Source organism: Apodemus sylvaticus, chromosome 2, assembly GCF_947179515.1.
Source record: "Apodemus sylvaticus chromosome 2, mApoSyl1.1, whole genome shotgun sequence".
Classification (NCBI taxonomy): Eukaryota; Metazoa; Chordata; class Mammalia; order Rodentia; family Muridae; genus Apodemus; species Apodemus sylvaticus.
In genome coordinates, this window is record NC_067473.1 from 57,859,520 (window position 1) to 57,886,509 (window position 26,990).

At 40.6% G+C, this 26,990-nt stretch overlaps 1 protein-coding gene across 2 annotated transcripts in view; it reads left to right on the forward strand.

The window, feature by feature from the left end:
* The window catches only part of Exoc4 (exocyst complex component 4), a 772,455-nt gene that overhangs the window by 584,732 nt on the left and 160,733 nt on the right, over window positions 1-26,990 (forward strand). For both annotated transcript variants that reach the window (XM_052173402.1, XM_052173403.1), the window contains one exon: window positions 1,171-1,307. In XM_052173402.1, the coding sequence (XP_052029362.1) occupies window positions 1,171-1,307 (137 nt within the window). The remainder of the gene's footprint in view (window positions 1-1,170; window positions 1,308-26,990) is intronic.

Consider the following 26,990-nt stretch of genomic DNA (forward strand, 5'->3'; position numbering starts at 1 on the left):
CAAAGGTGAAAATAAGGTTTCTATTGACTATGAACACTTTCTTTTTTTTTTCTTTTTTAAATTTTTTAATTTTTTTTAATTTTCTATATTCTTTGTTTACATTCCAAATGCTTTCCCCTTTCCCAGTTTCCCCCTCCCCATCAGTCTCATAAGCCCTCTTCCCTCTGCCCATTTCCCAATCCACCCCCTCTCCCATTTCCCTGTCTTGGTACTCCCCTACAATGAGTTCCAGTTCTGGTAACAGGAGCCTGTATTTCCAGAACCTGGGAAATGAATGCAGGAGGGTCATTAATTTAAGCCATTTGGGGTTGTCTCATGAGTTCAATGCCTACCTGAGCTACATAGCAAGACTCAGTCTCAAAAACAGCAAGAAATGGGGACGTTGCTCAGGGAGAGTGCAAAATCCTGGTTTTCATCCACAGCACCATTAAAAAAAAAAAAAAAACCAGATACAGAGACATCTGTAGATGCCATGAAATCCACAAAATCTTTTGAAAAAATTCCTATCCTGTGCCATTTCTGAGAAAATACATTTCAGGTCTTTAAAAGACTAGCTCTGTGTGAGATATTTATTTGGTTGTTGATTTTTTTTTTCTAAATTCTTTGTTTACATTCCAAAACACTTTCCCCTTTCCCAGTTCCCCCCTCCCCATATGTCCCATAAGCCTTCTCTCCACCCATACTCCAATCACCTCCCTCCTTTTTCTCTGTCCTGGTACTCCCCTACAATGCTGCATCAGGCCTTTCCAGGATCAGGGCCCTCTCCTTACTTCTTCATGGGAGTCATTTGATATGCTACTTGTGTCTTAGGTATTCAGAGCTTCTGGGCTAATTAATATCCACTTATCAGTGATTGCATTCCATGTATATTCTTTTGTGATTGAGTTACCTCACTTAGGATGATACTTTCCAGTTCCAACCATTTGCCTACAAATTTCATGAATTCATTGTTTTTAATTACTGAGTAGTATTCCATTGTGTAAATGTACCACATTTTCTGTATCCTTTCCTCCTCTTGGTTGTTGATTTTAATCCACAGTTTTAGGTGCCACAAACCCTCAGGAAGGTCAAATGCTGTCCTATCCTTTCAGTTGTCTTGCTTGTCCTGTACATTATTTCTAAATAGACACCTCACAGTTTCTGTGTCTTTTCCTTTTTATTCATTTCCAGAGCACAATCATCGTGGAGAAGACAGTACAGGACCTCATGAACCTGATGCATGACTTGAGTGCATATTCAGATCAGTTCCTCAACATGGTATGTGTGAAGCTCCAGGAATACAAGGACACGTGCTCCACAGCCTACAGGTAGGGCGCTAAGAGATGCTGACTCCATGTGAGCGGGCAGTGCCTCTGCCTGGCAACATTGCCTTTCCTGCCTAATTCCGAGTTTGTCAAAGGGCCCAATAATGAAGAGCATTGTAGGGATGGTCTCTTAGGTCCTCACACAGTCACACAAAGGGAATAAAAGGAGCCAAGGGGCAGAGACACCTAAGATGGCCACGATGGCTCAGCTTAGGGGTCAGCTCTAATTTCCATCAAAACCTCAAAGTTCAAGGTGTGTCTTCCTCAAGGAAACTGCAAGTCTTGATTAGTCCACTTAGTGAGTGAAAAGAGCATGATAATACAGCCATTTAAAACTCTTATATGCCCTACCATATAAAGTGTTTCTCATTCTTACAAACACATTCCTACTGACATTGATCTGAAGCCCCCCTACTGTCAGAAAAGGACAATTCCACCTGGTTTTAGCATCAGTTGAAGGGAGATAAACTCTGGTATGACCCTAAAACCTGTTAGACCTTAGATTTGATTTTTCTGGCTTCAACACATCAACTGGAGCTCATGGCAATATCATAGCATTTCAGATAGAAAGCTAATAATAGGACCAAATTATGGCCTGGTTGGCAAGACTTGAAATAGTTGCAGGAAAAAAAAGAGAATTGGAATAAAACACTAAATTATATGTGACACATAATTAAGAATGGGGAAGGGACAGTACAATGTGTACTCATAATCTGTGAGAAATCCCAGAGAAAAGTGCTTACAGACAGGAATGAATTTGTAGAAGGTGGCATATGTGCTGGACAGAGGACATTCATGGAAGTGGAGAGAATCCACAAGGCATTGCAATAAAGGAAAGGGCACACTCACACAGTGGCCTGGCACGTGGAGGACACAGTAAGAATTGCCTAAGTAGCAAGTAGTAGGAGATAATGTTACCTAGGAAGAGGGACACTGACCAACCAAGGGTCTGAGGTGACAAGATTTGGACATGTAGATGTTCTAAGAATTCTACAGGAGTAAGGAAAACAATGATCTGGAAGCGTGACATCACTCCCATGAATGCAGCCCCCCTCATTCCAACAGGAAGTATTATTTATCCATCGTCTCATGCCTCAGTTAAATTTAAAAACCCTTCTCCCATTGAGTTGTGCTCCCAACAAAATTTTCTTTTTGTATTCCTCAAAATATCAATATGTGAGTTAAAATCATATACTAATAATATTTTTATATTCAGTTACAGACCAGAAAATCATAATGGTAATTCAAAATATTAAAATATATTTTTTGGTAACAGAAAATATAAATTTTAATTTTAAAGTAAGTGTATTACAAATTTGCTTTGCCAAAAATTACAACCTAACAAGGAAATGTTTCAAGCATAAAAATATACTTCATACAATAAAACTTAGTGAAGAAATAAAATACAAATGGTATTCAAAATAGAAAACATTAAAGGTCCATAGACGGAGCTTTTAGTGTCTTTATAAATCTCCAGTGGAAGACTTCAAATCCCTGTGGGACTGAGAGACCATTAAGTAAATTCTTTTTTATTTTCACTTGAAAAGTTGTAATTGAAGCTACTTAAGAAACAATCAGATGTTTCAGTATTTACATATGTAATGATTAAATCAACTAATTAATATATCTGTCACCTCATATAACTTATTAATGACTTATTAATGTGTGTGATGTGAACATTAGAATCTACTAAGCAAGTTGTGGGTGGGGTGTTGGTTTGCTTTGGTTTGGTTTTCCAGGCAGGGTTCCTTTGTGTAGCCTGGATGTCCTGGAACTCAATGCTGTAGACCAGGCTGGCCTCAAATTCAGAGATCCACCTGTGTCTGTGTCCAGAATGCTGGAATTAAAGACATGAGCCACCACACCCATCCAATTTTTAAAATGTGTTGAATAATGTCCTTGAGCAAACACCCTTTTACCACCCAGGACACAACTCAAGTAACCACTTTTTTAACCTCTATGTCTCAGGATTTGAATTGTAAAGCTTCTGCATCTAAAAGGGAACATGTGGTATTTCTGTTCCTAGTCTTTGGAAACATTTAAAATAGTGATTTTTACAAATATATTTATGATATGCCAAAGGCCTGACTTTTGCAAGTATTTACATTCATATCAAAACAACTATATGTCAGTTTTAATATGTGGACAGGAGGCTATAGTTTTACAAATTATTTTAGTGGGTACACAAATTGCTGAAGCCGCTGACCTAACATATTTGTTTGGAATTGGAATTTCTGGCTCACTCCAAGAGTATTCTATTTCCAGGGAAATAAGTTCCAAAGTGTTTGTACTGATGTGTCACCTACCAAATGAGAATTTTAAAACAGTTAAAACGTTGAAGCTTCAATTTTAAGCAATGAAATATTTTTTCTTTTTTTTTATTCGATATATTTTTATTTACATTTCAAATGATTTCCCCTTTTCTAGACCCCCACTCCCCAAAAGTCCCATCAGCCCCCTTCCCTCCCTCTGTTTTCCCACCCAACCCTTCCCACTTCCCTGTTCTGGTTTTGCCCTATACTGCTTCACTGAGTCTTTCCAGAACAAGGGGCCACTCCTCCGTTCTTCTTGTACCTCATTTGATGTGTGGATTATGTTTTGGGTATTCCAGTTTTCTAGGTTAATATCCACTTATTAGTGAGTGCATACCGTGATTCATCTTTTGAGTCTGGGTTACCTCACTTAGTATGATGTTCTCCAGCTCCATCCATTTGCCTAAGAATTTCATGAATTGATTGTTTCTAATGGCTGAATAGTACTTCATTGTGTAGATATACCACATTTTTTGCATCCACTCTTCTGTTGAGGGATACCTGGGTACTTTCCAGCTTCTGGCAATTATAAATAGGGCTGCTATGAACATAGTGGAACATGTATCCTTATTACATGCTGGGGACTCCTCTGGGTATATGCCCAGGAGTGGTATAGCAGGATCCTCTGGAAGTGAGGTGCCCAGTTTTCGGAGGAACCGCCAGACTGATTTCCAGAGTGGTTGTATCAATTTGCAACCCCACCAGCAGTGGAGGTCAGCATGCAGGAGAATGCGAATTGATCCATCCTTGTCTCCTTGTACTAAGCTCAACTCCAAATGGATCAAGGACCTCCACATAAAGCCAGACACTCTGAAGCTAATAGAAAAGAAAATGGGGAAGACCCTTGAGCAATGAAATATTTTAAAATAACGTTTTAATAACACTGTGGTTTATGTTTGTATGGAACCCCATTAAATTTAAAGATTCTTTTAAAATATAGATATGTCTAATTATTGGCACAAAGTAAGTTCTTACCTATAATAATGCTGATGAATATTATAGTTGCACTATAATAAATAACTTATAATAAAGTGATTGGTTCTAGAATCTCAATTCTGCTGATAGTTACTTTATAGTATTGTTGCTTTAATTATTTTGACAGGAAAGTTTTAAGATCCTAGAATTTGGCACCATGTGAAGTGATTGGAAGCTGTTGCATATTAGTCAGGTTTGGGTTACTAAAATGATTTGGACAATTAACCTGCATGGTGAAAAGGTTTGTTTTAGCTCACTTCTGGAGCTCTAATCCAAGATCACATGGTCTCATTGCTGTGAGCCTCTGACAAAGGTTTTTATATCAAAGCAGAAGTGCCCAGTGAAGCCAGCAATTTGCATCTTGAACCATGAAACAGAGAAACATTATGAGACCAGGCTCCCACAATTCCTTTTGAAAACATATACTCAAATTCCATTTCTTTTTATTAGAGTGAAATCATTTTTATTCCTTGCATATGAAAATCTCACATATTTACAAAGATAATTATTGTATGAAAATCGTGCATATTTGTGAAGATAGTTATTGTGGTTCATTTCCAGTTCAAAATGGTTCCTTGTGGGGCATTTCCTGTATCTGGCCTACTTTGGGTCTAAATCATCCCAGTCATTATTCTCCATTGTCATTAGCCTGATATTGTCCATCTTATTGTCCTGACTCCCCCAAGCCTAAAGTGCACTGACTTGTGCTCTACATGATAAAACAGCACTGTCACGTGCCTCCTTTAAGCGCCAAGGCTAGACCCAGTGATTTTTTTGTATCCTATCATTACACTGGGCAGAGCTTCACTGAGCCTCCACCATGACTCTCTCTCTCTCTCTCTCTCTCTCTCTCTCTCTCTCTGTGTGTGTGTGTGTGTGTGTGTGTGTGTATGTTGTGTGTCTGTGTGCATATGTGTATGTGTATATGTGTGTGCATGCAGAGAGAGTTAACCAGTTACAGAAAGGAGAGAAAGAGTAGTGTATGACAAAGAAATGGAATGATACACCCACAGAGGTATGACACGAAACACAGTAAAGCATGGATAAACGATGGCATGGGATTACGTTACTAATCAAGGTTTGAAGCGGAATGAACATGATTGAAACAGAGAAGTTTAAGCAGGGTAGGATGGAAATCTGGCAACATCCAAGAGGTTAGGAGATTAAAAAGGGAAGACGTGAATGAGTGTGGGTGAGACTGGGGACCCTGGAATGAGTGTGGGTGAGACAGGGATTCTGGAGTACAAGTTCAGGGGTTCCTACTTTAAACTTAGGCAGTAAGGATTGGTGAAGGTAGAGGGGAGTAGCAGGTACAGGGGGTTGCTGTTTGGAGAAGGCTCTTCTGCTTTTTAGATGGATTGCAAAGAGAAGGGGATGCAGATAGGAGAGTGCTTGTTAGGGATCCTGTAGGGAAAATGGAGAGGTAAGATCTGTGCAGCCAGGCCACTGCTGGCAAGGTTAGGGGGTGGCAGGGAAGGGTTTAAGAGAAACAAGGGTGAAAGCATCTTTCTCTTTTCAGCTATGGTAACATTCTAAACATAGATTCAAGATCTCACACCCACCCATTGAATGTACTGTTATTTTTAACTTCTCATCTGGGCCTATTGAGATATTTTTGCATCCTTATTCTGTCATCAGAAATTCTGAGCTCTCCTCAGAGTCTCATGCCTCTTGAGCTTGGTTTCTTTATAGGAAAACATTCAGCGAAAAGCGTAAGTTGAAAGCTTAGGGGCTGCCTCTTGTGACAACCTTGCAGTGAGTGTGTATATGTTATGCAGTGTTTCTAGCTGGGGTCCAGCTTTGGCTCAGAAGCAGGCCCTCCAGCCTGTGGGAATGCCAGCTTTGTACTCATCACATACCTGCAGCCTGCACACAGCCCTCTGCCCTAACTTCCCTTTCCTAAAAGATAAAAGGAGGGGGGTCTGGAAATGCTGAGCTTTACACACGTTTCTCTCCAAATGAAATGCAACCTGCCTTACTGAGCTGTACTAATGGTGAGTCCCCTTCTGTCCCACACAGCCCTCATCTGTCAGTATCTGCTTTTTCAGAAACACTTTTCTTTCAGGTGCTTCTCACCTTGACCTTGTACTTTTAGTTTTAGGGTTTTTGGTTGGTTGGTTGGTTGATTTAGTTTTAGAGACAGGTGTGGAACTTACTGTGTCACCTAGGAAGATCCTCCTGCTTCAGCCTTCAAAGTACTAGATTATAGGCTTATGCTACTGTGCAGGCAAAGCCTAAGCCTCTTGCTGCAGCACCTTCAACACCTTCCCAAAACAATGTATGCATGCCCAACATGGAGAGGATTCTGCACGTCAGCACAATCCTCTCCCCTTTTACTTTTAAATTCTAAATAAAGTCCCACTGAGGAAAAGAATATTGCAGATCCAGGAGCAAGTAGACATGGACGTAAATTTGAAGTGTCCAGTAGACATTCACATGGGCACAAGAAGGAAGCAGTTGGTTATACTCACCAAAGGAGAGAACTCCAGCCTGGAGATAGATAGGTATGAGTCCTATTTGCAGCTGCAGTACTTGGTGAGGCCTCCTTGGGATAAGTATAGATAGCCATGGGACAGATGACAAAAATCTGCACCGAAGAAGTTTGCAAAACGAGGAGTAAGTGTCAAAGGAACTGAGAAGCAACAGCCAGTGAAACAGGAAAATTAAAAAACAAACAAAAAAAACAAAACAACGAAATATGGAAAACAAGCAAAAGTATGCAAAAAAGGTGAACTGGGTGAGGTGCTCCTGCTAGGTCTGCTCAAAGCATGGGCTGACACTGGTGTCTTTTGCACAATGGGTTGGTTGCCAGTAATTATCACATGAGCTGTTCTTATGGGGCATTAGGGCACAAACCAGAATGGTATGTATGAGAAAGGAAAATATAGATAGAGAAATTATAAATATAAGCTAAGCATTAAATTGTAGATAGTGCCACTACAGAGGGCAACAGGAACATGGTAGTTGCTAAAGAACCAAGGTCACATGGGGGATTGTTATATTTGGTGTGTCATTTCCAAAGAGGAATACATACATATCTGTATTTGAAAACCATCTGGTAGAGAGAGAAAGTTGTTGGCATACGAAATAAAGGGAGACCCTGAAGTTGTGTTGGGAAGGAGAGTAGTTGGTTTTAGGAAAAAAATGAGAATAGCTTTGTTCATTGTGAACTCTTATGATTAGGAATTAAGTTACTTCTATGCATTTATATTTCCCAAGACACCTGTGTTTATCATCTACTGTTTATTCTATGTGGGATGGTATGCACATGTACATATACTATGATACTCATATCATGGTCAGACAACAACTTGTGGGATCAATTCTTTCCTTCTACCCTGTGGGTTCCCAAGGTGAAACTCTGGTGTGGTCTTGTTTTATGTCAAGCTAAAGTCATCTGAGAGTAGGGAACCTCGACTAAGAAAATGCTTCCATCAGAAGGGGATGTAGGCCAGCCTGCAGAGCAGTTTTTTAAATTAGTGGTTGGTAGGGAGGGCCAGCCCACTATGGTGCCTCTCTTGGGCTGGTGGCCCTGCATTCTGTAAGAAAGGAGGCTGAGCAAGCCAGTGAAAACAAGCCCCTCCAGGGCTTCCGCATCAGCTCTGCCTCCAGTGTCCAGCCCTTTTTGAGTTCCTGTCCTGACTTGCTTCGGTTGTGATGTGGAAGTGTAAGCCAAATAAACCTTTTCCTCCCCAGCTTGGTCATGGTGTTTCATAGCAGCAGTAGGAACCCTAACTAAAGACATCAGATCATCAGGCTTGGCAGCACTTTACCTACTAAGCTTATGTTCTGTTTCTTTTAGAACAGCCATTGCTTTAGGTGCTTGGTCTATGGTACTCCTAAAAAACGATCTTGATGCTTTTGTCTAAGAGATTGAACTGCTGTAGAAACAGACACACCCACACACACACATACCCAGAGAGAGACAGAGAGACAGAGGGAAAGACAGCGACAAAGTCTCCAGACTGATGTCCACTTCTTGTTTCCCAGTGCCAAATTATCCATACACATGATTGTCTGGGAATGATATACATGGCTCCTGAATTATGGCTCTAACTTCATTTATGATTGGAAAAAGCAAATCTGTAAACCTTTGAAGTCAACTAAGTAGAAAACTATCTTTATACTTGTTTTACATGGTCATATGTGTACATTCTCCACACACAACCCTAAGGAGTGTGTTTCTGTGATTTAATCAAGTTTTTTGGGTTTAGAGAACATGTGTTTTCTTCTTGTGTGACTCTGAAGATGTGGTGTCCTTACTTCCTCTCTTCCAGTCTGTTGCCCTCCCCCGGATTGGCACCTGCTGAGGAGTAATTAGGGCAGTCCTAATTTGGACAACTAAATCCTGATTACAGTGAGAGGAAAAACAGGAAATGTTCTAGTTTTGCTGCCAGCAAATGACTGACTTAAATAGAAAGCCATGTACAATTCAAATGATCTAAAATGATATAACACTAGGGAGGGAGGGGGGAGGAAGCAGGGAAACATTGCAGTCCGACTTCTCCCACATAATTCTCAGCAGATCTCAAACAGAAGCTGTCAAATCCCTGAGCTCACAATGCCCTCTGCTGAGAATCAGTTTGTCTTCTGAGTCTCTCAGGAGAACCTGAGCAGAGCTGTGGGTTTAAAGATCTGAGGAAATGTCAGGGACATCTCACCTGTGTGAGCTTAGTGCTCAAGAGAAAGACATCTCTGGAATGATGTCATAGCACATGCTTAGGATACAGATGTTCCTACAAGGGAAGGAAGAACTAGAAGCGGTTTCCTTAATTAGTCCCACCATTGGAGCTCCAAGTAAACTCAGTTGTGAGTTCTGAAATGTACCATGTTTCCAATCAGACAGTGTGTCTATTACTGTGCTACCTCCAGGCCAAATGCTTCTCGCCCCAGGTTTGTCCTCTTTGCCCTGAGATTCAACCAGCAGTTCCATCTGTCCCCAAAGAGTCTTTCAATGCTTTGAAGTCACAGTTTTTATAATTTGGTATCAATTCATTAATTTTTCTCCAGTGGCTTATAGAGTATACACCCACCCACACACACACACCATGATATTGAACATGGTAGAAAACACACATAAAACCTCTGCTATATACTTAGAGGTGCCATTGTTATCAGACACAGCATACTACTGAGCTTTATAAGCAAGAGGGGACTCACCTTCAGCCATTCACTATGTCTTCCTAAAGGAGATAGAAATCATGCTAAAGTATGAAGACACCTTGTGTCATGACGCACTTGCAAGCTTAGCATGAATTCAGTGGAATTGCTATAGAACTTGACTAGCATGCAAAGGGCCCTGGATTTGATCCCAGGCATTCCAGAGTGCCAAGGAACACACTTGGTAAAGGATGACAACAGATCCAGCTCAGGGATGGCACCTTGTTGGCCCCTTGGCATGTTTGTTGACTGAAGGAGGAAGCCTTTGCTAAACTGAATGGGAAGAACTGCAGTGAAGCAGAGGGCTGAATGGATACATGTGGGGAAGTGAGCAAATAGTAACAAGGACAGTGTGTGTGGTAGGTAGGTAAGGAAGGGAAGTTTGGCATTTTCCCATTAGGGGTCAACTATGTAACTCCTATAGGGTGAGGTGGACAGCATAGTCCTAGTGCAGTTATAACACCCATTGTATTAACTAGCAGAAATGGACATTCATGGATGCCTTCAGATTCAGGAAGTACTTCAATACCACTGCATAACCTGTAGGATTTCGAACAGAGTTGAGATTGCCTTGAGCACTTCCAACCTAATGAAATGTAAACAAAAAATAGCCAACAACAACAACAAAAAGCAGAGTCCTGAGCTGGAGGAACGCACAGCTAGGTCCACCCAGCTCTAACTGTCCTGGGCCTGCAGAGACTCTCTCTCCCACCTGCTTGGGTCACTCAGCACTAACACTCAATGTATTGGTTACTTCTCTGTTGCTATGATAAAATACCATGACCAAAGGAAGTTATAAAAGACAGCATTTAATTGTGCTTATAGTTTCGGTGCATTAGAATCCAGGATAGTGGAACAACTGATTGGTGGTAGGAGCAGCTGGCATCTCACAACCCAAACAGCAAGCAGGAGACAGAGAAGGCACACCAGGAATGGCATGACGCTTTAAAAACTACCCCCCCCCCAGTGACATACCTCTTCAACATAGGCCACATCTCCTAATCCTTCTCAAACAGTTCTACCACCTGACAACAAAGTATTCAAATATATGAGTCTATAGGGACCATTATCATTTAAACCATTACACACAGTTTTATTAACTATAAATATATACAAATGAAAGTTATAAAATATTTAGTATCTGCTTCCTAGAAAAGATGAGTCAGATGAACTTTTTTAATATGCTACTGAAGTTATCCCATTGGTGACTTACATTGCTGTATATGTTATTTGATCATTTAGTAATGTGTGTTTGTTTTTCTTTTCATTGTTCTTCAACTGTACATTCACATTGAAGTTATTAGCAGAAATATTAAGGCATTAGGTTTCCCAAATTAGGTCCCCTGAGCAACTGTACTTTTAAAAGTGGTTGTCATGTATGTTACTGATTAGAAATCACTGTCTGAATGGTCGGATTCTAGAAAGAAGTAACTGACTTTTGCACATAATTATCTCCAAGAACTGGCATAACATATTCCATAGCCCAGGTACTCGTGGTGTGGGTCAGATGAACCCTGTCACTTTGCTTACCATGCCAGCTGCTCTCTCAGCCTGCATCTCTTGACCCCTAACCATGTGTCCTATAGATTTGGTGGAAGCAGCAAACCTCATTTCTCTTGCCTGGCTTAGCCTACTGTGATCAGATAGGAGCCTATTGCAGTAACCTTGAAACACAGTAATAAGAACCTGGACTGAGGGAAAATAAATAAAGTGCATAGTCACAGTGCAGAGCACTTTATAAGTCATTAGCTTATCTAGTCACTCACAACGATTCTATTAAATTGGATTCTCCTTACCTTACCCATGAAAAAACAGAGGTTCCAAAAGGTTAATAACATGGTGAAGGGCACAGAGTATAGAAGTTGTGGAGCATGCATTAGAAGCTAACTCTGACTGACTTTTTTTTGTTTTTTTTTTATTTCATTCGATATATTTTTTATTTACATTTCAAATGATTTCCCCTTTTCTGGTGCCCCACTCCCCGAAAGTCATATAAGCCCCCTTCCCTCCCCCTATTCTCCCACCCACCCCTTCCCACTTCCCTGTTCTGGTTTTGCCTTATACTGCTACACTGAGTCTTTCCAGAACCGGGGGCTACTCCTCCGTTCTTGTACCTCATTTGATGTGTGGATTATGTTTTGGGTATTCCAGTTTTCCAGGCTAATATCCACTTATCAGTGAGTGCATACCATGATTGATCTTTTGAGATTGGGTTACCTCACTTAGTATGATGTTCTCCAACTCCATCTATTTGCCTAAGAATGTCATGAATTGATTGTTTCTAATGGCTGAATAGTACTCCATTGTGTATATATACCACATTTTTTGCATCTATTCTTCTGTTGAGGGATACCTGGGTTCTTTCCAGCTTCTGGCTATTATAAAAAGGGCTGCTATGAACATAGTGGAGCATATATCCTTATTACATGCTGGGGAATCCTCTGGGTATATGCCCAGGAGTGGTATAGCAGGATCTTTCGGAAGTGACATGCCCAGTTTTCTGAGGGAGCTCCAGACTGATTTCCAGAGTACTTGTACCAATTTGCAACCCCATCAGCAGTGGAGGAGTGTTCCTCTTTCTCCACATCCTCGCCAACACCTGCTGTCTCCAGAGTTTTTAATCTTAGCCATTCTGACTGGTGTAAGGTGAAATCCCAGGGTTGTTTTGATTTGCATTTCCCTGATGACTCGTGAAGTTGAACATTTTTTAAGATGTTTCTCCGCCATCCAAAGTTCTTCAGGTGAGAATTCTTTGTTTAACTCTGTACCCCATTTTTAATAGGGTTGTTTGGTTTTCTGGGGGTCTAACTTCTTGAGTTCTTTGTATATATTGGATATTAGCCCTCTATCTGATGTAGGGTTGGTGAAGATCTTTTCCTAATTTGTTGGTTGCCGATTTGTCCTTTTGATGGTGTTCTTTGCTTTACAGAAACTTTGTAATTTTATGAGGTTCCATTTGTCAATTCTTGATCTTAGAGCATACACTATTGGTGTTCTGTTCAGGAACTTACCCACTGTACCGATATCCTCAAGGGTCTTCCCCAGTTTCTTTTCTATTAGCTTCAGAGTGTCTGGCTTTATGTGGATGTCCTTGATCCATTTGGAGTTGAGCTTAGTACAAGGAGACAAGGATGGCTCAATTCGCATTCTCCTGCATGCTGACCTCCAGTTGAACCAGCACCATTTGTTGAAAAGGCTATCTTTTTTCCATTGGATGTTTTCAGCCCCTTTATCAAGGATCAAGTGGCCATAGGTGTATGGGTTCATTTCTGGATCTTCAATCCTGTTCCATTGATCTGCCTGCCTGTCACTGTACCAATACCATGCAGTTTTTAACACTATTGCTTGAGGTCAAGGATACTGATTCCCCCAGAATTTCTCTTGCTGTTGAGAATAGTTTTAGCTATCCTGGGTTTTTTGTTATTCCAGATGAATTTGAGAATTGCTCTTTCTAACTCTATGAAGAATTGAGTTGGGATTTTGATGGGTATTACATTGAATTTGTATATTGCTTTTGGCAAAATGGCCATTTTAACTATATTAATCCTGCCGATCCATGAACATGGGAGGTTTTTCCATTTTTTGAGGTCTTCTTCCATTTCCTTCTTCAGAGTCTTGAAGTTCTTGTCATACAGATCTTTCACATGTTTGGTAAGAGTCACCCCAAGGTGCTTTATACTGTTTGTGGCTTTTGTGAAGGGTGTCAGTTCACTAATTTCTTTCTCAGCCTGCTTATCCTTTGAGTATAGAAAGGCTACTGATTTGCTTGAGTTGATTTTATAACTAGCCACTTTGCTGAAGTTGTTTATCAGCTGTAGGAGTTCTCTAGTGGAGTTGTTTGGGTCACTTAGGTAGACTATCATATCATCTGCAAATAATGATAGTTTGACTTCTTCCTTTACAGTTTGTATCCCTTTGACCTCCTTATGTTGTCTAATTGCCCGAGCTAGGAGAAAGTGGGCAGCCCTGTCTAGTCCCTGATTTTAGTGGGATTGCTTCAAGTTTCTCTCCATTTAGTTTGATGCTGGCTACTGGTTTGCTATATATTGCTTTTACTATGTTTAGGTATGGGCCTTGAATTCCTGTTCTTTCCAAGACTTTAAGCATGAAAGGATGCCGAATTTTGTCAAATGCTTTTACAGCATCCAATGAAATGACCATGTGGTTTTTTCTTTGAGTTTGTTTATGTAGTGGATTGCATTGATGGATTTCCGTATATTGAACCAGCCCTGCATCCCTGGAATAAAGCCTACTTAATCATGGTGGATGATCATTTTTTATGTGTTCTTGAATTCGGTTGGCAAGAATTTTATTGAGTATTTCTGCATCTATGTTCATAAGGGAAATTGGTCTGAAGTTCTCTTTCTTTGTTGGATCTTTGTGTGGTTTTGGTATCAGTGTAATTGTGGCTTCGTAGAAGGAATTGGGTAGTGTTCCTTTTGTTTCTATTTTGTGGAATAGTTTGAAGAGTAATGGTGTTAGGTCTTCTTTGAAGGTCTAATAGAATTCTGCACTGAAGCCATCTGGTCCTGTGCTTTTTTTGGTTGGAAGGCTTTCTATGACCCCTTCTATTTCTTTAGGGGTTATGGGACTGTTTACATGATCTATTTTGTCCTGATTTAATTTTGGTATTTGGTATCTGTCTAGGAAATTGTCCATTTCCTCAAGATCCTCAAGTTGTGTTGAGTATAGGCTTTTGTAGTAGGATCTGATGATTTTTTGAATTTCCTCAGTTTCTGTTGTTATATCTCCCTTTTCATTTCTAATTTTGTTAATTTGGATACTTTCTCTCTGCAATTTGGTCAGTCTGGCTAAGGGTTTATCTATCTTGTTGATTTTCTCAAAAAACCAGCTCCTGGATTCGTTGATTCTTTGTATGGTTCTCTTTGTTTCCACTTGACTGATTTCAGCCCTGAGTTTGATGATTTCCTGTCTTCTACTCCTCCTGGGTGAATTGGCTTCTTTTTGTTCCAGGGCTTTTAGATGTGTTGTTAAGCTGCTAGTGTATGCACTCTCCATTTTCTTTTTGGAGGCACTCAGGGCTATAAGTTTTCCTCTTAGCACTGGTTTCATTATGTCCCAAAGATTTGGGTATGTTATGCCTTCATTTTCATTAAATTCTAAAAAGTCTCTGATTTCTTTCTTTATTTCTTCTTTGGCCAAGGTGTCATTGAGTAGATTATTGTTCAGCCTCCATGTGTATGTGAGCTTTCTGTTGTTTTTATTGCCATTGAAGACCACTTTTACTCCATAGTGATCTGATAGGAGGCATGGGATTAGTTCGATCTTCTTATATTTGTTGAGGTCTGTTTTGTGACCAATTATATGGTCGATTTTGGAGAAGGTACCATGAGGTGCTGAGAAAAAGGTATATTCTTTTGCTTTAGGGTGAAATGTTCTATAAATATCAGTCAAGTCCAATTGGTCCAAAGCTTCAATTAGTTTTATTGTGTCCCTGTTTAGTTTCTGTTTTCCTGATCGGTCCATTGAGGAGAGTGGAGTGTTGAAGTCACCCACAATTATTGTGTTAGGTGCAATGTGTGCTTTGAGCTTTAGTAAAGTTTCTTTTACGAATGAGGGTGCCCTTGCATTTGACGCATAGATGTTCAGAATTGAAAGTTCTTCTTGGTGGATTTTTCCTTTGGCCAGCAAGAAGTATCCTTCTGTGTCTCTTTTGATGACTTTAGGTTGAAAGCCAATTTTATCTGATATTAGAATGGCTACTCCAGCTGTTTCCCGAGTCCATTGGCTTGTAAAATTGTCTTCCAGCCTTTTACTCTAAGGTAGTTTTTGTCTTTGACATTGAGGTGTGTTTCCTGTATACAGCAAAATGTAGGGTCCTGTTTCCTTATCCAGTCTGTTAGTCTATGTCTTTTTATTGGGGAATTGAGTCCATTGACGTTAAGAGATATTAAGGAATAGTGATTATTACTTCCTGTCATTTTTGATGTTATTTTTATATTTGATTGGTTTTCTTCTTTTGGGTTTGATGAAAGAAAGTTACTATCTTGCTTTTTCCAGGTTGTAGTTTCCCTCCTTGTATTGGAGTTTTCCTCCTGTTATTCTTTGTAGGGCTGGGTTTGTGGAAAAATATTGTTATGTAAATTTAGTTTTTGTCATGGAATATCTTGGCTTCTCCATCTATGGTGAATGAGAGTTTTGCTGGGTATAGCAGTCTTGGCTGATATTTGTGTTCTCTTAAGAGTCTGCATGCGATCTACCCAGGATCCTCTAGCTTTCATGGTCTCTGGTGAGAAGTCTGGCGTAATTCTGATAGGTCTTCCTTTTTATATTACTTGGCCTTTTTCTCTTTCTGCCTTTAATATTCTTTCTTTGTTTAGTACATTTGGAGTTTTGATTATTATGTGACGGGAGGTATTTCTGTTCTGGTCCAGTCTGTTTGGAGTTCTGTAGGCTTCTTGTATATTAATGGGCATCTCTTTCTTTAGGTTAGAGAAGTTTTCTTCCATAATTTTGTTGAAGATATTTTCTGGCCCTTTCAGCTGTAAATCTTCACCCTCATCAATGCCTATAATTCTTAGGTTTGGTCTTCTCATTGTGTCCTGGATTTCCTGGATGTTTTGGGATACAAGCTTTTTGCATTTTGCATTTTCTTTGACTGTTGAGTCAATGGTTTCTATGGTATCTTCAGCATCTGAGATTCTTTCTTCCATCTCTTGTATTCTGTTGTTGATACTTGCATTTATGGCCCCTGATTTCTTCTCAAGGTTTTCTATCTCCAAAGTTGTCTCCCTTTGTGATTTCTTAGTTGTTTCTACTTCTGATTTTAGATCCTGGATGGTTTTGCTTAGCTCTTTCACTTGCTTGTTTGTGTTTTCCTGTAATTCTTTAAGAGATTTTTGTGTTTCCTCTTTCATGACTTCTGCTGTTTGACTTACTTTCTTCTGCATTTTTTTAAGTTTTTTGTGTTTCTTCTTTATTGGCTTCTATCTCTTGAGCCTTATTCTCCTGAATTTCTTTAAGTGTTTTTTGTGTTTCCATTATACGGTTTTCTAGCTTTTTCATGTTCCCCCGTATTTAAGAGATTCATTTATGTCCTTTTTGTGTTCTTCTAGCAGCATCATGAACAGTGATTTTAAATCCAGATCTTGTTTTTCTGGTGTGTTTGTGTAATCAGGACTTGCTGATGTTGGAGAGTTTGGTTTAGATGCTGCCATATTGCCTAGGTTTCTGTTAGTAGCGTTCCTGCATTTGCCCTTTGCCATCTTGTTATTTCTGGTGTTAGTTGGTCTTGTCTCTGGCTGGTAAATGTGCCTCCTGTGAGGCTATATGGCTATTTCTGCAACACTGGATGGCTGGGTTTCCCCTGTTACAGATTGCTAATGTGCTGCCCTCCTCTTGGGTGCCCTTGCAGCCCTAGTGTGCCTTGCCCCAGGTTGTCTGTATGAACCAGGCGATGCCCGTTTGCTCCTTCAGTGAGTGCTGATGGTCTATGCTGCTGTGGGACCTTTTCTGAGTGCTGGTCACTCTGCTGGGCAGCCTATCTCCCAACCGAGTTGGTTCACACAAGGCTATCCTAGCTGCTGAGGCCTTGAGTCTAGGCAAAAGCCTAGCAGGCTAAGGCCTGAGCAAAGTTCCCTTAGAGCTATGAGTGTTAACTGGTTCTGTCAGGTGTCCAGGATGGTGGCTTACATGAGCTCCCTGAAAGTGCTGGGAGAGTCTGCTAGGCTAACAACCTCCTGGCTGGGTTGGTACACAGATGGCCCACCGAGCAGCCCAGAGCATGGGGTCAGTCCAAGGCCTGTCTGTCTTAGACCCCCGCTATGTTAGCCTCGGGCTATGACTCTTAGCTGACTTTGCCTGCTAGAACTCTCTGGAGTCCTGTAGTCAAAATGGCAGAGCGCGCGCCGGGCTGGGCAAACAACCTCGAGCCGGGTTTGCACACCGATGCTCCCCCCCCCCCCCGCCCCCCCTGAACAGCCCTGGGCCTGGGTGCAGGCCAACGCCCCTTGGGCTTAGAGCCCCGCGGATGTTGGCCTTGGGTTATATTTGCGTACCTCAGTCTGTCTGATTTCTCTGGTGCCCAAGATCCAAGATGGTGGAGAGTCTCTCATAACTGACTGGTGGGAGGCAGAGTTCTGATGTGGCTTCTGTGCGGTGAAAGGTGCTGTAAATCTGCCACCCCTTGCAGCCCGGCTGGCCAGCGAAGGTCAGTGGTAGGGGGTGCAAGGCCTGCCTGGACCCTGTCACCTTGGTTCCAGTGCTGATAGCCCTTCTGCTGCATCAGCAGCCACTGCTGCCGCCCTCTGACTGACTTTTAAGTCCAAATAAGAAGCAATGGAATTTAAAAAGTAATGGGAAACCTAGAAATGCTTCAGGTGGTTTAGAGGAACTAAGCAGTCCAGGCCTCACTTAGATCTGTCCCAACAGTCAGCTGACCTAGGGCAGGTTCTCTAACCTCCATGCCCAGGTGTTTCATCTACCAAATGGAAGTGATGAACCCATCTACCATACAGAATTGTTGTGTCAATAATGAACATGACTGGAGATAACTTGGAGAGCAGAAGTGTTTGATATTCTAGAATAAAGACTCTCATAAAGACCTAAAACCCAGGTAAAAAGTCATACATGACCACACATACATCTGTGATCCCAGTATTGGGGAAAACAGGAGCAAAGACAGGAAAACATCTAGGTCTTGCTGGTAGCCTAGGCCCAGGTTCAGTAAGAAACCTTGTCTCTAAGGAATATGATAGAAAGTGGTAGAGCAGGTCTACATGAGAGCACACACGGGCATGCACCCTCACAAGCAAAAATAATCATATATCATACTAAAAACTACATACATACATAAACTCACAGACACCATACTCACATATACATATACACATACATACATACCACATGTATACATATAAGCATATCACACCCATGCATACCACTCACACATACCACAGACACATACCACACTAACACATAAATACATACACAGACCACACACACCGACATGTATTCACATACATACAAAACATACACATATATATATAATACATATGCACAGCATACACACTACACCTACACATATATACCACACACACATCTCCCACACATATCACACATATACACATTCATACACATCTATGCATATACTATACTCACACACACATACACATACCATACCACATTCACACACATACCTACATGCACATACAAGAAAAAAAAACAGGCTTAGTGTATGTGTAAAGAACTTAGAACAGTGCCTAGACTGTGATAACTACTATGTTAGCACAGTTGCTTATTGCTGCATTCGTTAATAGCATTGTTGTTATTTGCTGCTGTGACAGGAAAGATAGTTTTATGCCTTCTATTGTGTCCCTGGTGTTTATACTGCAAATATATCATTCCACATTAAATCAGTTACTTCATTTATTCAGCAATTACTAAGGCCCTAGTACCAAAGCTAGGCAAGGACATCATATGATAAAAAGGCCAACCTTTTTAACAAACAGAGACAAGATTTCTCAACAAAGTACTAGCAAATCACATTCAACAGCACTTTAAAAGGAACATTCCCCATGATGGAATGGGATTTTTCCCTGGAATGCAGACACACCTCAGCATCCACAAATCAATAAGTGTGATGCATCACATTAACATTGTAGAGGACAAAAGCCATGTGACCATCTCATTAGATGCAAAGAAAATGTTTGACAAAATTTATGTCCTTTCGTTTTGAAAATACAACTGTACTGTGGAGGAATACACCTTAACGCAGTTAAAGCCACATACAGTAAATCCACAGTTAACATTATATACAGTGGTAAACATTAAAATCCTTTCCTCAAAGATCTAGGCAGGATGAGATGCTGGGCAAATAAGCAAAAGAAAGAAAGAACAGAAAGAAGTGAAATTGTTGGGTTTTGCTAATGACATGGTCAGTGACACTGACAGACAATAGAACCTGAAGAGCCTACCAATACAAACTACTAGGACCACTAAGAGACTCCAGTAAGATCACGGAGAACAGAAGTCAGTCATGCTTCTGTACGCTCAGAATGAGCATAATGAAAGTAAATCGGGAGGACAGTCCATTTACAAAGACTACAAAGAACACTTAGGAATAAATGTAACCAAGGAGATGGAAAGCCTCCGAGCTGAACAGAGCAAATGTGATAGTGTGAATGGAAGAAACGGAAGAGGGCACAAATGACTGGAGTAATGACCCATGTTGGTGGAAAGGATTCATTTTGTGAAAATGACAAAATGGCCATACTACCCAAAGTAACGTACAGATTCAGTGCAATGCCTTTCAAAATCTGAGTATTGGGGTGTGGGGTGTGTGTGCGTGTGTGTGCGTTGAGTTGTTTGCTATATGTGAATGAGTGTGTTGATTCATGCACCCATGCTCTTGAATGTGGAACAGAATGTCCTTGTTTTCATCTGTATTCTCCACCTACTGCCTGGAGACAGGGTCTCTCTTGAACCTGAAGCTCACCATTTTGACCTGCCTGGCTAGCCAGCAAGTTCCTAGAATCCACCTGTTTTCAGTCCCCCTATATTGGAGTTTATAGGTATATACAGCCATAAGTGAGCGCTGCTATATATTTTTGAATATATAGTCCCAGCCCTTACTATATATTTTTGTAGAAATATTTTTAAACCTCAAATTCATATGGAACCACAAAAGTAAAACCAAAAATAGCCAAGAGAGTCATGAGCTAAAAGAACAAAACTGGAAACATTGCTCTACCTGATTTCAATCGAAGCTACAAAGTGATAGTAATTAAAACACCACCATGCTGGCATAAAAACAGACTCATTGACCAGAAGAATAGAATTGAGAGCCCAGAAATGCACTCATGCATATACAGTTAATTGAGTTTTGACAGAAGTGCCAAGAATTCTTATTGGGAGGACACGACTACCTTCAGCAGTGGTGTAAGGGAAAGTGTGCACAGCAGAGGAGGTGCTGTATCTCACAACATGTACAAGAGTGAAGTGCAGGTGCTTAGACCCTTCACAGGAGACACAAAACTACAGAGTACGTACTACAGTTCCATAGCGTTGCTGTAACAAAGAGGGCTTTTTAGATTAGTTTTTAGATTTTTCTACTCCCAAGTAGGAAACATGAAAGCAAAAAAATAGGTAAATGAGAGTGCATTTACAAAAAGTTCCGCACACTGAGATGAAGGCAGTGGAGCCGACCTACGTTTGGTAGGAAATAGTTCCAGGCCGTACAGTTTATTAGTAGCTTATAGAAAACAGTGTAGGAAACTTAGCTCCATGTTAAAAAAACAAAAACAACAGAACAACAACAGATCTCATAACAGTGGATCGAGTGTGCGAGTATAATTTGAATACATATTTAACTTGTTAAAGGCCCTAGATTCAAATCCTATACCACTTACAACAAAACAAAATAAAATAAAAACTATTAAGAGGGCTGAATCTAAACTTCTCAAAAGATGTGTAAATGGCCAACAGATATTGTTAGAATCACTAATTATGTAATAAGTGCACATTTAAAAATAACAGAATATCTTCACATGGCAATTATTAAGGCTGTTTCCAAAAAGACAGAATTTAGCTGCTAGTTGGTGTGTAGAAAGATCACCTATACCCTTTTGCTGAGAGTATAACTCGTGTTGTTATAAATTTTTATTTACAAATAAAATTGTATCTAGCAATCCCACTTCTGGAGGTTTACTCGCCTAGTTAAAGTTAGTATGTGAAAAAGATGTCTGCAGTCCCTTGTTCCCTAAAACACTGTTTACATAGCCAAACTGTGGAATCAGCCCAAATGTCCATCAATGGGTGAATGGAAAAGAAAACATGCTGCATACCCACAAGGGGTTTCTATTGAGAGTTTTAAAAAGACATTTTGCCATTTATGACAACACAGATGGAATAGAGGAATACTATACTAAGACAATAAGCCAGACACAGACATTTCCTCATATCTACGAGAAAAGGGTAGAATGGTGGTCACCAGATGGTTGGTAGAGAAGGTGGAGTAATGATGGTAAATGACACAAAGCCCCATTAGATGAAAAGTAAGGCTTGCCTGCCCTTGTTGGAATATATCGCACATCGTGGGGAATCTAGTAAATAATACAGATTAAGCAGATTAAGCCGCAAAAGTACTCTTCAGAAAAATGGTATATCCTTGATGGTGGAACCACAGGCTATATTCATGAATCATAGTATCACTTAGTACTTTGTGAGTATTTACAATTATAGTTTGTCAATTGATGATATAAAAATGGTGTATGCAGGGGTTTACTGAGGGCAAAACTTCAAGAAATGAATCTGTTAGACAATCAGTGCTTTTCGTTCTAATGGAAGGAGACAGAGAATGATAATGTGACAAAGAAGAAAAGTGAGTTTTGGTAATAGAAGGATCTGATTTTGAAAAACATGTTTTCTGGGTAAGGAGCAAGACCTCACTGGGGTTGTGATGCTTGGACTCAATTGAGAAGGATGGGAGGGACATCCAGGCAGATGCAAAGAACATGCCAGGCAGAGACAAAAGCCAGTATGAAGAAACAGAGTAGGGAGCAGGGGTTCCAGGATTCTGTTGCTTTGACCTGCACCAAGATCCTTGCGGACAGGGGTACAAAGGCACAGAGTCAATGACACAGTCAGGCAAGCAGCAAAGCAGACTCATTTATTGCAGGAACTGGTCAAACCTTTATACCCTGCTTCCAGCATGTCATTGGCATGTCAAGTAGGCAGATGTGCTGTCTGTTTCTCATTGGCTCACTCCATTGCCTGATAGAGTGTCAATGGTCTCTCGCCATCCAGGCAGAATCTAGGTTGGCTCCAGGAGGAAGTATCATTAGTGCACGTGCTGGCATTGCAATTGGGCCTGCTTGGGCCTTCCTCCTACAGGCTTCTCTGGGCCCAGCTTCTGCCTGAGCCTAATAGATATCCTTAAAAGTTTTCCAGGTATTTTAATGTATACCCAGGATTGATAAAGGATCTTAAACCAGAGGTTTGGATTTACCTAAGTGCAATAAGAAGACATGGAAAGTTTAAAAAGGGCTACTTACTCTGTTCTTCTATAAACATATTAAGGATATTCAAACATAGAATGTACTTAAATTTGTTTGCCAAAGGAAAAATCTGAACATTGACAGTTGAAGCACATTTTGCAATAATTTTTGCCCTGCTGCCTATGCTACAATGTAATTCTTTTTCTTAAAATGTCAAATATGAACAGTATCATGCAAACTTACCTATTTGAAAATTGTTATTAAATTATCTCCAAGAGTTAGTATCTCTACAGACACTCAGATCTAAGTCCTCCTTCCCTAGAGTCCTTTTAACTGTTTCCATGACTGATATGCAATGGTGTCTTCTGGGAAGAAATATACACCCTGTATTGGATAGCTTTGTGTCAACTTGACATAAGCTAGAATTATCAGAGAGGAGGGAGCCTCAATTAAGAAAATGCTTCCATAAAGATAACTTGTAGGCATTTTCTTAATCTGTGAGTGATGGGGGATTGGCCAGACAATTGTGCGTGGGGCCACCCTTTGGCCAGGAACCCTAGGTTCTATAAGAAAGCAGGCTGAGCAAGCCCTAGGGAGCAAGCCAGTAACCACCCCTCCATGGCTTCCATATCATCTCCTCCCTCAAGTTTCTGCCCTCATTCCCTTGGATAATTGACTATTCTATGAAACTGTGCATGAAATGAAACCTTTTCTCTCCAAGTTGCTTTTTGGCATGTTGTTGCATCACCCATCTCCTTTTCTTCAGTTTCCTCCTTTGCTTTCAGTTAATTGTATGTATTCTTTATTTGATATGTAGTAGACACTGATCACTCAACCTCCCCCTTCCCCATCCCTATGTACTCCCCCATACTCACTCCCAAAAATCCCTTGCTCACATTCATGTGTGTTGATTTTATTTGGTGGCCCACGGAGTTTAACCAGGCTCGTGTGACCATGCACACCTGCCAATAGTGACTTCTGCTCTCCCAGAACCTATTGAATGCCAGTATTTTATAACTGTTGGGTTTGTTTGGCTGTCTTCTGCTTCGTCATTATCTTTAGCTATTTGTTGGGTGTTGCACTCTAGTTTGGTGTGATGCACATTCAATCATTCCTAGTCTATAAACCGGACTCACAGCAACTTCCTTTGATCCAGCCTTGTCCTAGGTTCATTTGTCTAACTTGACTTCTAGCTTTTTGCAGTATCTGAAAGATTCAGTCTGGAAAAGTCAGCACCATGCCTTAGCTGTCACAAAGCAGTTGAATCCAATTAGCCCCACCTGCCCCTGGTTGTTTACCTAAGGAAAGCCTCAGCACCCAGCTGTGTCTAGGGACTGTACACACTTGATCTTCCCAACTGTTCCAGTGCAGAAGCCAGGTGACATCAGCAGATGTTTTCTGAATGAAATCCACTCAGCCACATCTTGAGGGTAGACTCTTCTCATGGCAACCCATCACCTGTTTTAAGAGGCATGCCTATTTTCCTCTTCCCTCTGGGAGGGGTACAAATAGTTAAACAGATGGCTCTGTCTGTTGCCCATCAAGCTGTGAATTAATTGGTAGATTATGTTTCTGGTTGGAATGATTAACCCTATTCCTCTTATAGAATTATTATTGGGGATGTTGGGGTCCTTTTTTGAAGCTGTTTAGATATGTTCTGGAATTTTACAACCTACTTGATCTGTTTCGTTACAAAATGAAAAACTAAAGATAGTTGCCATTTGAATGAAAATTTTCCTTCAGGGTAATTATTTCCTACAGGAATTCAGTATTTCAAGTTAGTGTATTTAGAATTGCTTTTTGGCTTTATCTTTATTCCAATATAAATTAATATACTATCTACTGAGAGCAGTGTATATTAACAGTTTGATTAATTACCAGTACCATTTCTTAATAAAATAATATCAGGTAATAATATAATATGGAACTTTTTAAGCATAGCAGTGTTTTTAAGGGACCTAAGTAAATAGTCTGGATACCTTTAACACAGTGAACACCTTAGATAATGTTTCTTTTGTTCCCTGAAGTATTAAAATAAAATATTGTAGTCATATCCCTCCAAAATGTATAATAATACTATTTCACAGGTATGGATTCAATCACTTCCCTGAACCCTGGGACAGGCTAGCTTTGGCTCAGGATTTAAGAAGTGGCTTGAGCTTTCTAACTATGCAAAACAGCACTGACCTGTAAGGGCTCTAAAGGGAACTGAACCCTTCAGCTGAGGTTCCTTCTGGGTATGACACTAACATCTACCGTATATAATTTGCCCACATAAAAAAATATTATTCTTTAGGTTTTTTTTTTTTTAAGAAACCATTTCAACAACAGAGGCCCCAACAAAGGGAAACTGAGGAGGGGGGAGGTGGGAATGTGTTCGGTGGAGGGGCATATATGTAGAGGCTGGGGGAAGGAGGAGGAGAAGGGGTTGGGAGTCTTAGGGGAGGAGGGATATTGGGAAAGGTTTTACCATTGGCAATGTAAATGAAGATGATAGTCAGAAAGAAAGAAAGAAAGAAAGAAAGAAAGAAAGAAAGAAAGAAAGAAAGAAAGAAAGAAAGAAAGAAAGAAAGAAACCATTTCAAAGCGGCTAACTTTAGATGGCTTCTAGGACATAAAAAGACAAACTGGTAAGCAGGTGGAATCCACAGGCCATACTCTACCAACTGCATTGTAGAGAATGAAATGCTAACTGCCTGATAGGCAATCCTTATAAAAGCAAAGGGTTTTGCTTTGTGTCTTTTCACTGTGTGCTGTCTTAGTCAACAAACTCCTCACAGAGAAAGCAAGATCTTGAGGAGGCTTTCTACACAATAGAGCACCTAGGAGGAGGGGAGTGCAGGGCCTGGCCTGTCAGCAGTCGCACCAGTGCTTCTCTTGTGTTCTGTGTGAGCACTTTTCTTCTGTTGAGGTTTTAGAGGGAAACAGGAGTGTTTGTTATTCAGAAATTCTGGGTTTTTAAAAATTTTTTAAATTAGATATTTGCTTTATTTACATTTCAAATGTTAACCCCTTTCCATGTTACCCCATCAGAAACCCCCCTATCCCATCTCCCCATCCCCCTCTTCATCCCGCCCCCAATTTCCTGACTTGCATTCCCCTATTCTGGGGAATCCAGCCTTCATAGGACCAATGGCCTCTCCTTTCATTGATGTCTGAAATGGCCATCTTCTGCTACATATGTAGCTGGAGCCATGGGTCCTTCCATGTGTACTCTTTGGTTGGTGGTTTAGTCCCTGGGAGCTCTAGGGGTACTGGTTAGTACATATTATTATTCCTCCTGCAGGGCTGCAAAGCACTTCAGCTCCTTGGGTCCTCTCTTTAGCTGCTCCATTGGGGACCCTATGCTCATTCTATTGGTTGGCTGTGAGCCATGAGTATTTTGATCCACTTTCCAATAAGGATCGAAGTATCCACCCTTTGGACTTTCTTCATCTTGAGCTTCATGTGGTCTGTGAGTTGTATCTTACATATTCCAAGCTTTTGGGCTAATATCCACTTATCAGCAATTGCTTACCATGTTGTGATTGGGTCACCTCACTCAGGTTGATAGTTTCTAGCTCCATCCATTTGCCTAGGAATTTCATGAATTCATTGTTTTTAATAGCTGAGTAGTACTCCATGTGTAAATGTACCACATTTTCTGTATCCATTCCTCTGTTGAGGGACATCTGGGTTCTTTCCAGCTTCTGGCTATTATAAATAAGGCTGCTATGAACATAGTACAGCATGTGTCCTTATTACATGTTGGAGCATCTTCTGGTTATATGTCCAGGGATCATAGCTGGGTCCTGAGGTAGTGCTATGTCCAGTTTTCTGAGGAACCACCAAACTGATTTCCAGAATGGTTTTACCAGCTTGCAATCCCACCAGCAATGGAGGAGTGTTCCTCTTTCTCAACATCCTCACCAGCATTTGCTGTCCCCTGAGTTTTTGATCTTGCCCATTCTGACTGGTGTGAGGTGGAATCTCAGGGTTGTTTTGATTTGCATTTCCCTGATGGTTAAGGATGCTGAACACTTCTTTAGGTGTTTCTCAGCCAACCAGTATTGCTCATTTGAGAATTCTTTGTTTAGTTCTGTACCCCATTTTTAATAGGATTTTTTGGTTCTCTGGAGTCTTAACTTCTTGAGTTCTCTGTATATATTGGATATTAGCCCTCTATCGGATATAGGATTGGTAAAGATCTTTTCCCAGTCTGATCTGTAATGAATTTAGAGAGGCATAGAGTAATGCTGTGGTTTGGCCAAATACAAACTGTTCCCAGTTGCTAGGTACAGGGG